Raw genomic sequence first — 17,609 nt, 5'->3', positions numbered from 1 at the left:
TTTTATTACGCATCGTTGTACTTATTAACTCATTTAAAAAATGTTCAAAATTTTCCTCCATTTTTCTTTTGAATGAGAAAACGCACTAACAAGAAATATCTAATATTGTTTTTTGTTAACAATAAAACATATTTAAAAACTTTTTAAAAACATATTTTTTTCTCAATACATGATTAAAGACAAAACAACATTCACAACTGTCTAAAAGTTAAAAAAAAAAAAAAAAAAATTTTTATGAAAAATTAAGAAAAGATTATAGAAAAGACTATACAGAAAAACATATATATTTTTCAATTTATGTACATATTAGTTCAGCGCTTTTGTATTATTTTAAATATTAGTATGGCATTTAAACAAAAAAGTAAATAAAAGTTTTTGTAGTTTCTTTCAAAATAGTATTTGAGAATGAGATTTTAACAGACCAAATTCTTTCTTAGTAATATAAAAACGATGAAAAAGCACTCTGTTAGATACTTATTCATATAAATTAAATAATCCCCAATTCTCTGTGCAGGTACTTTGTTAACTCCAAACAAGAGTATGTAACACGAGTTATATGGATATATATGTATGTACGTACACAAGAACGTTTTATACAATGTATTATACGTATACATATTATAGTATTACATTTATATAACGTAAAACATGCTGCCAAGCGAATTCGAGAGCTATGCAGCGAGAGAAACGTAACTAAAACATCCATAAACCGTTCTACATAATGGACGGTGAAAACGCAACGTCCTTTTCGTGACAAAAATAAATTGTGAATTAGACGCAAATTGTAATGTTCGAAATAGAAATAAATAGAGCTTAACTCTGCAAAAAGCGCACAATTTAAAAAACGTCACTAGTTTGACTTTATTCTGAAAATTCTGAAAAAAAAACAAAAAATGTGAGAAAATTTTTACATACAGAAATATAAAATAATTTTCTAAGCGATATTATGAAAATATATGCATACGTTAAAAATATATATACATTATTATTATTATATTATGTAAAGATTTTTTTCTTTAAGAATAAGTAAAATTATTAAATTTGGCTGATAATTTAAACTATTTTACTCACTTAATATAAATAGATTTATTAAGATAAATTAGACGCTGATTTAATGCACGAACATAACAAGTAATCAACGGTACGAGGTGAATACAAAATCGTTGCACGATCTCTATGCAATATGAAAATGTTTCTTTTATATTTAATATGAAAAAAATATTTTTTAAATCTTGATTAAATATTAATTAATCACGATGCCTTGTTTAGTACATTTTATGAAAAAAACATTCTCTGAGAAAATATCTTTTAAAGACTTCTTAAGAAGGCTTTACCTTGCAAGCATTTACCGCTGAAGATCTTTGTGTTAATACGAAAATAAGGAAAAATATAAGTACAACAAGGAAATAAAAAACCATCTTATCTAACAATAATTCTACAAAAAATATCAAGGTAAACGATTAAATGGAAATATAAGAACAACGAAAAAACATAAGAAAAAATAATAAATCTTTCAATTATGAAGTGTATTATAGCTACAAGCAAACGTCATGCGGAATATTTTGCTTCTTATTAATCAAATGTTAATGACAATATCCGGTTGATTTGTCGATAGTAACAACATCACGGTTGTTAGAGATTTACCGCGATCAAACTGAATCGTGATGTGACTGTTGAAGTGTTCGCATGTGTTTGGCGATAAAACAACAACCGGGATAATTTACTCTCATCCAATCATCAATCACGCGTCGCTAATCTGAATTCCGATAGAGTATCTAATGGCTAATGAAACTCGTTTAATTTCAGATACAATTTAATTTTCGATAAAATATAAAATTCGGAAAGAAAAATTTTACGTTCACGTCAATATAGCGACCTGGTTCTTTCATGTCTCATACATCTTCATGTCCGATACATCGAAGAAAAAAAACCGATAAATCAACAGCAAAACGCGGAAATTGTTCTTTATTTTCTTTATCGCTTTAACGTATTAATGCAAAATTATACTCGATAGTTAAAATGACATGAGTTCTACGTACAAATTTCTAATTAATATTAGTGATGTAAATTACACAAATGCGAGAGAATTAAAAACTCATTTTTTTAAATTTTGCATATGTTTTAAATTTTACATGTGTTTTAAATTTTATATGTGTTTTAAAATTAAAAGCTGTGTACTTGTAAATAATTGCCAAGTCTGAAATTGGTCCGAGTTATTCCAATTTTAATGAGGATAATGTAAAGTGTGATCAAGAGCTACTGTCTAGAGCTACTGTCATAAAGTTGTCGATAGAAATGACTTTTCCTAAGTTTCGACATCGGGATGGAAATAGTAACAGCATCTTTGCCTTTAACAAGAGAAGTCGTCCGCCTCGTAAGAAAACTCATTACCGAAGATACATCAAAGTTTACAATGTAATATTCAAACCCCGTATATTACAGAATTTAAAAAAACTTCATAAATTAGTGTTCCTATTATTTCAATTTAAACGAATTTAATTAAAATGTAAATTTAACGCACAATTTTATTTTAAAAACTTTCCAGCTTTGCTCTCACACAAAATTATATTTTTTGACGTAAAACTACATTTTTGAATTTCCTCTTTTGAATTTTATTTTTCATCGAAAAGCGTTGGGTACCCATTTTTTTTATTACCATTTTCTATTACAGAAAAGGAAATGTGAGTATAGGTCAACAACTATGAGTTCGTTGCAAACTCGTCGGTTGTACATATAGAAAACTCCTATGTTGTATATTTGTGTTCGCGTACGTGTATGCGAAACGTGAGACAGTCTGTCAGTAGCAAGTGGACAGAAGGGTCAGATGTTTTGTGCGATGATTTATAGGCCTACATGTATAGACGCTCTATACATATGTGTGCGCATATACATATTCGTATGATGAGCTCGATATATTTTTATGAAATGCACGCCAAAATCTGGGACTCATTTTAAGATTACGTTTAATAATAATTGCGAATAACAAAAAAGAGAATAAAGAAGTATTAAAAAGCTATATCATGTGACAAAAAGAGATTCTCCCTGGGATGACTCCGTAAAAGATAAAAAGGTGCATAAATAGAAAAAAATCGAATTTTTGAAAAAAGTTAACGAGACAAATTAAAAGATTATATATATATATATATTAACTTTTATTAAAAATAGCTTTCGAGGAAGGATAAAAAAAGTTCTAAATAAATTCAGTGAATAATTAACATAAACTTGTAATTATGTGTTAAATTATCGATGTAACATTAAGCCAATGATTTGGAAGCTCACTTTGGTGGGAAGCTGTGGTATTAACCTAGATTTGTTACAAGTCGTAAGTGTCTTAAGTGTAGGATCAAGTGGAATGACTAAAACCGCTTATACATATAAATGGGTCAGTACACAATGACTTTCCAATAATTAAATTAGTAACTATCATATTGTGATAATTTTGTGATAATTATTAACTAAAAAATAACTATTGATTAAATTTATTCTTCTCTTCATAATAATTTTATATCTAAAAATAATAAATAAAATTTTATAAACAAAACTATACCGAGTTAATAATATAAAAAAATTTTTAATTGTAAAATTAAATTAAATAAAAGTCACTTTTAAGGATTATTATTGCCCCAACCTATTGAGCAGTTTTAATACGTCAATTTTACATCATTTCTTAGTGTGTCGTTAAGAATGTCAGTTAAGTAACAGCAGTACAACGAAATTAATTACGTGAGATAACTGTAATAGTGTCAATAGACACAGCTTTTGTTCCATGTGGTAGTCAAGATATGAACAAGTTAATGGATCAAATGATCACGTTAGGTGCGGATATCCTCTTCGATAAAGTGACTAGAGAAAACCGCAAGACTCGATAACGATGTATGGGTTGAAAAGCGACTCGTGACACGTTGACGCACGTATAAAACCAAAAAACCTGTTAAATAAATCTTATTTACCGTCATATGTATGGCATGTCGTCATGTGTATATATATATATAGAACGAAGTTGTGTGTGATTAGATCAATACGCGCAAATACAACGAACTATAATGTTGTTTTATAATTTGGAAGCAAGAAATCGAGCTATAGATATCAGTCTTTTGCTTAAATGGTTAAGTAGGTCAAGAAAATCGAAATTATGCTCACAAATTTAAAAATATAGGATATTATATTCTTACAATTAATTAAAATAAATGCTAAAATAAATTAAAATAAAGTATAAGAAAGATACCTAAAATTAGAACATTATTATTTTAATTTTAACAAATATGGTCGATAAAAATTATACGTTTTTAAATTTATTATTCTCTAAATTTAAATCAGTGGATAGTCAATAATTATTCAAGTGCATACTTGGCACTGATAATCAGTAAAGTTTAACTAAAAAAAGGAAAAATGTTTGAGCATTATATAACTAAAATATTTGCATGTTAATTTCAATTTTCCAATACTATATTCATTGAATTTATGCAGTAAAACAAAGTTAGTTAGATCACATAATAAAGATCAGCTAGATTAGAGATCTTACATTTCATTCTCTGATTACCAGTAGCATACTTGGCACTGATATCAGTGATTATCCACTGATTCAGATTTAGAGAGTATTTAATCGATAATCACATTTCAATTTTGATTATAATTTAACATTCATACAAAAACTTTTAATTTTTAAATAGCCAAATATAATCTAATATATTAAAGATATAATTCGTTTTTTGTCAGCAATACAAAAGAACTGAGTATATATATATATATATATATATATATATATATATATATATATATATATATACATATATATATATATACATACACACATTCAGTTCTTTTGTATTGCTGACAAAAAACGAATTATCTTTAATATATTAATATATAAGTATATATATATATATATATATATATATTTAATATATATATTTAGTATATATATATATATATATATTTAATATGTACCTATTTCTTTCTGATAGAATACAATATTTTTTTCACTCTTAGCACGACAATGGCTTCTCTCACGCTGATTTGGCATTGAGATAATAAGATTCGTGAACACCGAGAAGTACAATTTAATCGGCTAAAAATGCTATATCGAAGGTCATTGACATAAATCTGCAGACCAATTCTATTAATTTGTCATCTCCTTTATCTTTTACATAACATTTACATAACATTTCGTCTCTCGCCCATGAATCATTTCCAAACAGCTACTACTTGCCAATATCCGTAGCTTCGTTAGCAAAATATTGCGCAACATCGACGAAGAATTAATTCTTCCCACGTAGTTTTACTCCATGTATGCGATACTGCTTCGTTATTATTTTCGTTATAATATGCTTCATTAAAATTATTCCCGTATCAGTAAAAGATATAGAAAGAAGATGTAAAAATGTAAAAATCTTAATAAATGTAAAGATAATCTTACAAATATTATGGCTAATAAGTTGTCGTTAAGTCCTGTTTTTACAATTATTTTTTGATATATAAAATTTTATATTTTAGAAATTAAAATAAAATATTTAAAAAAAAATTTTTTTTTTAAATAGGACTTAACATTATCTTGGGACTTGAGGTTATCTTTACATTTATTAAGATTTTTACATTTTTATATCTTCTTTCTATATCTTGTTAATACAGGAATAACTTTAATGAAGCACATTATAACGAAAGTAATAATAAAGTTTGCGGTATCGCAAAATTACGTGGGAAGAATTAATTCTATGAAGTGAATCATTTCATAATTATTATTATTGATATGATTCACTCCGATTTAGTACAAATAATTGCTTGAAAGATGTTAAATATATAATAATCGTTGTAGATTTTCGAAGTAAGTAATCGAATTTGTTTTATATACAAAATACTGCAATATTATTAGGTGTTGGAATTAATTCGTAGCGTTTTACAAGTGATGGGAAGTACTTTCATTAATGTATTTTTTAATGCTCATGTGAAATAAATAACATTCTTTCATTAAAAAACGCTACGAATTAATTCCAACACCTAATAATATTAATTGTCAGTTATGGATTTTCTATTATACCTAAATAATTATCACCAGAACTATAAATCAATGTGAAATAACACCAACTATAATAATTTTTTTAAATTTTTATAAAAGTTGAAATATGGAATATTGGAAAAAGAGAAAGATAAATATTGTATTCCAAAGGGAGAAGAGAGAAGAGGGGCAGACATTTACGTATAAATTAAGATGAAAGAGAAAAATAGGGTTGCGGATTCCAACAACGAATCCTTAATTTAATCTTCAATATTAACACACAGTAGAAAACATTGTAACTATATATTCCCTTGCGGCATAATTTTATACAAAAAAGAAAAATATTTCCTACAAAACATTTTTTATTTCTTATAATTCTACTAACATAATGCAAAATTTGTCTTATACAGGAGTATTTTGCAACACGACATTCTCTCCTTTTTTTGTGTAAAAATTTTATGAAAAATTGATATGCAAATACTTTTGTCAACTTACAAAATACATATTACAACGTCAATAGCACGTGTCTAGCCTACTGATACTCGGTACGTGTGCGAAAGTGCAGACCAGTCAAAAAAGACGCAGGGATACAAGCATACAACGAGGGCGACAACCTGGGATACGTCGTTGCAAAATATATTTCTTCATCACAGTGCTTTGCAATCGCAGAATATACGACAAATGCACGTCATCGATCGACAAGGTCGTTGATCACGGATACATACGTGAATATCAACAATTGCAAATCATGCCGAACACGATGTTACGCGTTGTCGTGAATTTTTCGATTATCTTCGTATGCGATCGACAAGCGTATCGTTTCTCGATCGCGATATAGTTGTCTTATTTTAAATATTAAGCGAATTCCTTTCATTTTGCAATAAGAACAGAAGTCTATTCCTATTACCTAATATTTCTTTTTGCACTTAAAATGAGATAAATATATTTGGCCAATGAAAAGAAACAAAGCAAAGATACTGCGCAAAATGTACAAATAACACAAATAGAACCTAAAAAGTCACCTCTATTCGGAAATTCAATAAGCATGTAATCAATAGTTTCGGCTAATTACAGGTAATAATATTCTTCAATAAAAAAATGTATTTATAAGTACACGAAGGTATACTTATATATAAGATTTTTTATAGTTTCTGAACACAAAATATAGTTGCCAATTTCTCTATCTTGTTACAATTTTGAAAAATACAGTTAAAATTGCAAAAAAATAATTTTATTTTAGCTATATTATAACTATAATGCATAATGTATTAGAAGTTTTATTATTATGAATCAAAATTAAGTATATTAAAGATTTTCAGCGCTTAAAAGGAATTTGTTGTGATCAGTTAAAAAGATATTTATGATTAATATAGAGTCTATTCTGTCAAAATTGTGATTCACACGAACCATAAAGTATCTATTAAATATTTTTTAATTATTAAAATTATTAAAATTATTTGCAAGTATAGATTCTTTTTAATTCTTATTAATATTCTTATAAAGAAATTGCTTCCTCAATTTAATAAGTGATATTTATACCACTCTGATTCTGTTTATGAATGCGTTTCAAGACTGAAAAAGATTTCAACAGTGCAGTTTGCAGAATCAGATATATATATATATAAATTCACACAGAAATATTTAAGTACTCAGATCCGCTTTGACCGAACATAGAATTTCTCTTATTTAATTAGATTTTTAATTATGTTAATAATTATCGGCTAGTATTCAGCAACTTAAAAAATTCTAGAGTTTAAATAATATAATTAAAAAATATTTGATAGAGATCTTTAATACTCTGTGTAAGTTACAATTTTGACGCAGACTTTTTATATTATTATTATATTTTATATTAATATTACAAATATTTTTCAATCATAATCAAAACAAATGTTTTTAACAGATCATATACGTATAAATAATTACAATACAAGATATATTAAAATAGATTTTTTGCAACTTGAGCTCTAAATTTCTTAAAATTAAAATGTAATAGAACTATTTGGCAAACGAAATCATATTTAGCGTCTCAAAAATAAGAAGGGATTATTTTTTTATATCTAAATAATAACTTTTTTATTTAACGGTATAATTTATTTACCTTTTGCCAAAATGCATTTGATGTTAATTTATGCGATAAACAGCATAATTACAAATATTTCTTGGATAAATAAAAGAACTTTATTAAATAAGGAATACATTAACGAATAATATATAATTTGAAAATTTAGTAAACTTATCTGAGCATATGTGCGGATATATAAAATTATTTCAACAAAAAATTCTTGAAAAAAGTTGTAATCTTCCTAGTCACAAATCAGAGAATGGCATTGGTCGTTATCGTTACGAATATGATATGAAGTATCCAAATGAGCCTCTCCTATCTATTCCGACGTCATAGATGTCAACGTATTCCATCAATATCTTCGAATGGAAACAACCAATACTATTCTGTGAATTCGAAATAGAAGGGATTTATGCATAGACGTTACGTTCGTCCTTCCATCCCTTTACAGAACTTCCAATTTAAATGGGAATCGATTGTAACAACGTGAACGAAATTTCTAACGGCTGTTTATATGGGTAATTCTGATATTTTAAAGTAAAGTACTTATTTTTTTAATGTCATTTAAATTACTATATTTTTTGTCGAATATATACATCTATCTTTTGAATAAAAGATAGAGAAATCTAAATGACAATAAGAAATTAAGTACTTTATACAAAATATTAGAATCATATATGGTAGTTATTTGAAATTTTATTCATATTAATATACAAAACAATATACAAAATCTCAGAAATTAGGTGCTATAAATAAATTATTTATAAATAAGACTCTATTTATATATAATTTAATATTAATATTTAAGATACAGCTACTTAGAAGTCTTATAATTTAATGTAAAAATTTTTATAGTTTAATACGAGAGATAGTTTCTATAGAAATCTTCATAATTTAATACAAGAAATAGTCTACATAGAAATTTTATAATTTAATATAAAAGTCTTTATAATTTAAAACGAGAGAGATTTGCATATAAATTTATGAATAGATCCAGCAATTCGATATACGCTATAAATATATTATCAGAGTAATAGCCTCAATTTACAATTACATTACTATAATTTCACAACAAGTTCAGATTGCTTTAAATAATTCTGATTTTTATATAGAAAAAATTCGTGTAATTACATTTAACATAAAATTTTCAATTTCTAGACGTAAAGATATAGAACAATAATTGCATGTTGTAAACAAGCCAATTATAACATGTCACCAGAACGGACCCGAGGGTTTTTTTATCATTAAATCGGAGGTCGAGCCGAGGGTCCAACCGCGAAAGAGCGATGGGAGGTCGGCACGTGCGTATGCACGCACGCCCGCACGCACGCACGTATGCATACAACATTTATAACAAACGGCGCCGTCACTTCTCACATCGCAACGGAGAGGTTTCTAATTCGGACAGAGGAAGAACAGCGTGAGTGCGTCAAGGCCGGATCGTTTAATCAAACCGGTCGGTTCGAAAGCATTATTAACTGAATTTATGTATCTGTCTGTCTCGACTGGGAGAAGAAGATGGACGGATATATTTCATCGTATCATCACATGAGAAGAATTGATGGGTACTTGCAAAAAGAAATTAATAATGTTCTGAATACACTGAACGATTCCCGCAAATTGATTTTCGCACGACAAATTAGTCAATCAAAAATTGATATTCTTCCTGTATAAGAAAGGAATTGTGCAGTTTATAAATTTTGCAGGTAAGAAGGTATTTTCTGCGTTTTTAAATCAACAGATGGTACTTGTAATTTATCAAGGGATCAAAAAACATTTCGTTAATCGCGTAGATGATTGAAAATGAGCAAAGTTAACTGAAAAAGACTACATCGCCCTAAGGGAATCGAGTATCTCTACTTATAATTAACCCCAAACTCTATTATCAATATGCTATCGAAGGTCCAGAGATGGCTAGTAGTAGATAGCATGTACAAAAGCCGATTAACGATCTAGTGGAGATAGGAAGAGAGATAAGAGAGAGAAAGAGAGAGAGAGAGAGAAGAGGGAGAGAGGAGGAAAAAGGGAGGGGAGAGAGAGAACACTCTCCCATGTTTTTTCTCCGTTATGTTATGAACAATCACGCAAAAAATTTCATCGTGAAAATTTCTACACGTGACTTTCATCTCGACAATCGAGAGAATATCAGATACAATATATATGGAATAGAGGTATTAGAGAAAACGAGATATTTTCAAGTGGTATTCATGAATCCGTTGCTATGCATCAATGTTAATTGAATACTAATTTTAGAATAGCGCATCATTCCATGTACCACCACAGAGATTATCAGTCTCTCGTTACGCATGAGATTGTAAATACAAACTCGCTGCGCAAAAACCTATGACAAAATATGGAAAAAAAATAAATAAATAAATGAGGCAAAAATTTGTGCCGTTGATAATCAAACACATAACCGATCGTTCCCAATGGTTGACGTCAAATATCCAAATAAAGCAACGATCATGTCAATTATAGTTGCCATACAAAAAAGTAGCCGTACAAAAAAGGGTTATCTAAATTTTTTTTAATGTATAAAAGCAAGAGAGAAAAAGAGACATCGATTGTTGTAAAGAAAAATATTCATAGACTTTTTTGACTAAAAAACTAAACTTTATCTTCCGAAGAACAAGGAAGAAGAATGTATAATTTCGGGTGGTTTAAACTCATAAATTTAAGTGCCATCGGGGATAAGATTGAAATTATGGCTGCGTTCCATTGGTTCTCACAACTTTCTTAGAATTATTTCGTCTTTGTTTCCATACAGAAGTTTGCAACAATACTGCTACAATACTCTCAATGTTACTATAATATTGCTGGAACGTTGCAATATGTTGCTGTAATATTTTTGAAATGATCTGTCTTGTGAGATAAATGTGCCAGTCAGTGGACTTTACTTAATTATTGAACAAAATGACAAAAATTGTAAATATCGAGCTTTTAATGATACGTACGACTTCAAATAAATTCGCATTAAATGTTTATAAACAATAAATTTATTCAGAGTCGTACTTATCATTAAAAGCTTAGTTTTAAAATTGTTGTCATTTCGTCCAATAATTGGGTCATTGTCTACTAATTAGTTGATTTATCTTATGGGTTATTTATCAAATTTTAAACGAGGACAAATGACGCTCATAAACTTTATAAGCGCCAAATGGAACGCTTCCAAAATAAGCGATGTCGATCGTCTTTGTCCAAATCGACCGGGGATAAAATCTCATGAACATTCCTGGTCGGAGCAGACCTGTCGATGCAAGCCGTCCCGTGATGAGTTTCTCCCCGAGGCGTTCACCTACTCTTCTCCCGGGGATGCAAACTCGATCGTTACTGGAACGCATCCGACGCATAGATACATTTATGAAGAGCCAAAGCGTGCCAGTGCGCACACAGTTCATCGTCGTTATTCTCGGGAACGTATTCAAATAATAAGAGTCTAATGATAGTAACGATCACAAAGCCGAAAATACGAATAGCAACGCGCGAAATGTTTTGCGCAGCGTTTCAAGGAATTCGGAAAGGAGCTGCTTGCGAATTGTATCCATACATTGTCTTGTCTGAAGTCACATCTTTGGGAGACGAAAGCGTCATTATCTTTCAAAACAATTTTTTGTTTGTATTCCATTATACTCAACAAAGGTTTTATCTTAAAAATGATATAATGTAACTTCCTTGATTAATTCTGCCGAATAAGTCATCGTTTTTCATTGTATCATAGATATAAAAAAGAGAGAAAAAGATACAATGTATCTAATCGGAGCATCCAATCGAGGCTGTCAATAATAAACAACAGACATCATACAAGTTGAAGATAATAAAATCACAAAGAATCGCGACACAAAGGACTGGTATCCATAGCCCGTTCTTAATCTCAAGATCATCTCAAGCAATGTCTTAAGATACTAATACGGCTCTCTGATTGATTCATGACATCTCAAGCATTAAGTTTAAGACCGAAATCTTTAAATCGAATCTCGAGCAACGTCTATGGATTCCAGTCTCAAAGGTGTTTGCACTTACCATATGAAGTCCTTGCAATGGCTGCAGAAGGTGGGCTGCTTGAAGAATCGGGGCATAAAGCTGTGATTCTTGACCATGTAGACATTCTTCTTCTTGAGGGCGCCCTTCCGGCCACGCAATTTCTTGGCAAAAGCAGTATTGGTGTCGCCGGTCCCGAGGGAGTCCTCGCACGTGTTGTTCTCCTGGTCATCCGCCATGGTTCCGCCGCTGCTACTGACTGGCTGTTGCTGCTGTTGTTACTGTCTTACTGTCGCTGATCTTACTACCGGCCGATCGACGGACGAATCGACTCGCCGACGGCTCGCGGGCGGCTCGTCACCGAGGATGACGCCGGCCTCCCCGGATTCCGGAACCTCAGTCAGATTAACGATGCCCGCGTTCTACTCTCGGACCTCTCTCGGTTACGCGCGCGCGGTTCGTTCCGCTATTCCGACGACGATCGAACTCGGTACGAAGAGTGGAGACCGCACGCGGGAGCTGTCACACGGCTCCGACGACCGACGACGGTGTGTCTCGCGCGCGCGACGCTTGACGGACGATGAGGAGGGAGCGCGAGAGAGAGAGAGGGTGGGGAGAATTGGAGAGAGAGAGAGAGAGAGAGAGAAAGAAAGAAACGACGTCGGCGCGCGTGGTTCTTTCGAGCCCGCGATGTCCGATCGAGTCTAGGTGTTAGATAACGTACTCTTCTATCGTTCCTGGAACTCGCACCTTCTCTCTCGACGACACGTCGGTCCGACCGACGTACGACGATTATCCCGACTTCGTCGGCTCTCTCCCACTCACGACTCCACCGGGCGTTATGCTTTCGCGTTCCTTCTCTCTCCCGTTCGTCCCGCTTTGACTTCACGCAGGAGTCTATTCCTCCCTTTAGCTCGTATTATCTCCGTTGCTCTACAATAGCACTGTATTATCTTTTCTCTTTCAGCACCGGTCGCTTGACTCCGTCTAATATATATGTCTCTCTCTCTCTCTCTCTTTCTTTCTCTCGCGAAGTGCGCACCTTCTTCGTTTCCCCACTGTCCTCTCTCCTCCCACTACGCTCGTAATAACAAATACATACTACTCCTACACACTTGCCTACTTCGTCTCTCTTCCGCTCACTCCCTCTGTCGGTAGATCTCGAGCTTTCCTTGTCTGACGCCCACCTTTCCCTTTCGCTCACACTATTCCGTATCTTTCTCTCGCTCCTTGGCAACTTTCTTCTTCTCACTTTCGCTTGCTCTGATTTCTCGTCTCGCTCCCTCGACTATCACGACTACCTCGCGTCTTCCTCGTCGTCGCGAGCCTCCGTCGTCCAGGCACCTGGTTCTGCGCGATGTACCGTCTCCCTCTATTCCGCGCGACGCCGCCTCCTCCCGCCAACCCTCCGCCAACGGCGTTTACGTTTACAGACCGTCCTTGTCCGTTCCGCGGTGCAACGCCGTGACTACCGCGCCTCTGTTAGTCTGTTCTTTTCTCTCTTCCCCCTTCGGCCCCGCGCGCGCGCGCGCGCGCGGGTTACCCGATAATTTTAGACTCTCGGCGCAGTGGCTCGGTACAGCCACTGCTCAGCCTGCGCTGCGCACTCGAATATCGACATGCGACCAACGGTAGCCGGTGGCGGCCACGAGACCCGTCACCCGCGAGCCGCACGCAACGGCGATGAGATCGGCGAGGAAGGTGACAGGATGGTGGAAAAACTGGAAAGGGAAAAGTTGTATAATGTTTTCCCGTTTTCTCTTACTCGATTCCTTCCTTCCTTCCTTCCTTCCTTTTTTTCTGGCCTATAGATGTCCAAGTCATGCTTTTTCCTTGTTACTTTTCTTTCTTGCGCGAGATGCGCCCTGCAGACTCGCAGCAGCAACGAGATGGAAGGGAGAGTGCTGGTGGTAGTTGGTGGTAGTGGTGATGGTGGTGGAAGCTCGACCTCTGCCTTCATCCATCTATATCCTGATTTTTGCGCGCGTGCGTTTGTGTGTATGTGTGTGTGTCTTGCTCTCCTAGTTCTCTCTCTCTCTCTGTCCTTACATTATCATTTTCTTTATCTTTTTTCACTTATTTTATTGTGTAACTTTTTCAGTTATATTTTTTTTACTTACATTTTTTATGTACATGCGTTTGTTAATTTTTCTTTTATTTTGTTACTTGCGCTTTTTCTATTGAATGCCTTGTTCACTTATTTATATTCCTTGGAAGACTTGCCTTCGAACAATAATAAATTAATTATAAACTTTTTCTCTCCCTCTCCCTCTCTCTCTCTCTCTTTCTCTCTTATTACTCCTATCTGTTCATCAAAGACATTCAGTCACTGGACCACAGAAAAGTGTCAGACCATAGAAAGCGACCTACTCCTGGAGAAGACAGAGATCAACCTTTCAAGTAGGGCGACTCTATATAGTAGGGCGGATTCGGTGCCCGACATCTCCGATCTTTTCGACTCGCCTACGAAAATGCATGATCCTGTATGACCCATCTGTGTCTGTCACAAATACAGTAGTTGCGACTGTTCAATGTCAGACGTATCCCTCGACTATCATCTGACGCGTTAGCTATATTCTCGGCTACTTATGGTCCCTCGTAATCGCGGCCTCGAAGGGACGACCTTTCCCTTGAGACTTTATCTAATTTTTCATATGTCACTATTATTGATTCCTCATCTATATTGTTCTACTTTTTAATCGTAGAATATTTCTCATTTATGAGCACCGCTCGGTTGTTTATTCATTTAATAGTTTATGCATTTAGAATGTTTGCTTTAACGTTATAATTAATTCGATTCGGTAGCTCGCTTCGAAATTCTCTGATCCCTTAATTTATATGCATTCAGCTATAAATTACAAATATAAATGAACATATAAATCTCACTGCCAATCTGTCAATATACATGATACAAAATCCCCACGAACAATCGTTATTTTAAATAATAAATCTAGCACGTTGCGCTCGCACTTTATGTATTATAAATCATATTTTATAAAAAAATTAAATATCTCATTTGAAAAAGCGAATAGATCTCAAGATGATGAAATCAAAGGAAATCATATTAGAAAGATGGTCCTTCCCTTCTTTTCCAGTACTGAGAGAAAAATGTATTAAAAAATGTATTAAATTTTAAATATCTATTTATTTTAATAATGCCAAATTACAGTAAATAAATATTTACTCGATAAAAAAAATTGTTAAATCAAATAGTTCTCATATCAGATGAACATCTTTGTATTTGACGAATGTTTATAAAGAAACGTGCGGTCATATCCGACAATAATGTGACTCCTGACTGATTTGTGCGGACTTCTGCTGAGTTTCATTCCGAATCAGAGTTTTACCAGCCATCGATTCACGATTTCATCTTCACGGAAAACGTAGAAATCTGCAAATTAAGCCGATTTAGATGGTGATCGTAAGCGCAGCACGAGACAGAATCATCACGTCGCCTCACTGTGTCTTCCATATGATGCGCTTCGGGTTGGAGGGACAAGCTGTAGCTTGATCCTAAGCCGGTCAACTGGAAAGTCTGTAATCCAAGTTATGACGCGCGGGTCAATAATACCCCTGGGCTATTTTTAATAACGTGGTCATGCACAGAGAGTTCTACGAATGCGCGCGCGCAGGCACATATATACCATTTGTGTGGAAAATATGTGCACTTTGTGTCTCTGAATATCCGCGGGACGTCCCGTAGGACTGCGGAAATATCAAACGTAATGACTCCTACACTCGGGCAGAGTACTGGAGGTCGATTAAATATCCTGAAATGAAGTCAAAATTACAAAAATGAGCAAATTCATTAGGACCGATTGATCAACGAAATTATGAAGTATTTTGATAAATTTTACTCATTTTTGTAATTTTCATCTTATTTCAAGATACACAATTGGCTCCCTGGCGAAAACATTTGGCTATTTCATCGCATCTTGTCGCGTCTATGTGCAGGAATCATAGAAGTTCATTTATCTCATAAAGAGAGGCATCAAAGTGTCTCCCTCTCCGATTTTAATAAATTTTGAGTATGTTTTGCAGACAATGATACAGAACACGTATTTCTTTATATGTGCCCGTTTGCACCTTTAAAAAGGGTGAAACAATTCTTATTGAAAAAAAGTTAATCTATTTCAATGCAAATATCGTTGAAACTATGAGAGATGAAAAAAAAATTTTAAATAAAAGTTGAATGGTTTTAAGAGTACTTTATAATAATTTTTTTTAATTTGTTTAAATAAAAAGGTTTTTATTTATAAAAAATAAAAAAAAATTTTTTTTTTTAATTATAAATGTTACGTACCCTTAAAATTATTTAACTTGTATTTCAAATATTTTTTTCTATCTTTTATAATTCGCTTCGAAATAATGTGTAATCGATTTTTTTAAGAGGGGCGTTTCTTTAGAAGTACGAACAGGCACATATAAAAAAATACGTTCCTTATATTTTTGTTTCGAAAACAACATGTTCGAAACCCATCAAAATTGGAAGAAGACATTTCGGCGCCGTTCTTCCGAAACGAGCTTTTTACGTGTTTTACGTCTCGAGATTACCATTCAGTAAATTATCTCACAATCACATATATCGTGACAATTAAAAATCAATTAGTTAATACGTCAGCGTAAAGCCCATATCAGACTACGCATTGAAAATTAAAAATTGCCAATTAAAAATTAAAATTTGACTTATTAGATAATTTTAATTTTAATCCGTTCAATTTTAATTTTTACTTTACAATCCTCAATCGCCAATGTATAATCTGATAAGTTTCAAAATTGGGCATTATGTTATTTAAATTGTGTTCGAAATTTCGTGAAAAGTTGTCGGACGAGAAATTAATTCTATTATTAACAAAAATTTGTATTATTTAATACTTTAGCAACCCGTAAAAAAATATATATTTTTGAAACATTAAATGAATATAATATCCTTCAGACTCACTAAAGTTTTTTTGTTATCAATTTTAGAAGACTTGAAAAAATTTTCAATTAGATTATATAAAACATTGTAACATTTGAAATTAGCTTATGTTAATATATGTATTTATTAGGTGTTGGAATTAATTCGTAGCGTTTTTTAATGAAAGAATGTTATTTATTTCACATGAGCATTAAAAAATACATTAATGAAAGTACTTCCCATCACTTGTAAAACGCTACGAATTAATTCCAACCCTAATATATACATATAATACGATAATTAGTTAACATGAATAGAATAAAATTGTAAAAAATAAGATTGTAAAACATAAAATTATTCCAAATTATTATATTATTTAAAAATTAGGAAAAAATATTTCAGGATCATATATTCTGAATTAATAACAATAAAAAAATATTTTTTCCATATTTTTAATTTCTATGTAATTTCTATATTTTTAATTTTTATTTAATTTTTTATTATATTATCAACTATATTAATTCTCTATTTCAGTAAAGCATCGTAATTACATTTTTCCAACTTGACTGTCATATCATGAAGTTACCACTTGGTCCATTAATTTCCACGAACTCGCGTATGATTTAGCGATTCAGGAATATTTGCAAATTTTTTTGCGGGATTTTCATGAAAAT

At 32.2% G+C, this 17,609-nt stretch overlaps 1 protein-coding gene across 4 annotated transcripts in view; it reads right to left on the bottom strand.

The window, feature by feature from the left end:
• The window catches only part of Pkc53E (Protein C kinase 53E), a 72,870-nt gene extending 57,239 nt beyond the window's left edge, over positions 1 to 15,631 (bottom strand). The window contains exons 1-3 of one of the 4 annotated variants that reach the window (XM_087404596.1): positions 15,496 to 15,631; positions 15,383 to 15,426; positions 12,078 to 14,883 (exon numbers count right to left, since the gene is read on the bottom strand). In XM_087404596.1, coding sequence (XP_087260722.1) covers positions 12,078 to 12,274 — 197 coding nt within the window. In that variant the 5' untranslated portion in view covers positions 12,275 to 14,883; positions 15,383 to 15,426; positions 15,496 to 15,631. Of the gene's footprint in view, positions 1 to 12,077 lie in introns of all 4 variants that reach the window. The other 3 variants (XM_087404595.1, XM_011064367.2, XM_011064358.2) reach the window with 3 other exon arrangements.
• Positions 15,632 to 17,609: the final 1,978 nt, after the last annotated feature.

This window comes from Acromyrmex echinatior, chromosome 3, assembly GCF_024713525.1.
Source record: "Acromyrmex echinatior isolate Ae372 chromosome 3, ASM2471352v2, whole genome shotgun sequence".
Classification (NCBI taxonomy): domain Eukaryota; kingdom Metazoa; phylum Arthropoda; class Insecta; order Hymenoptera; family Formicidae; genus Acromyrmex; species Acromyrmex echinatior.
This window is presented reverse-complemented; position numbering and strand designations above follow the sequence as displayed.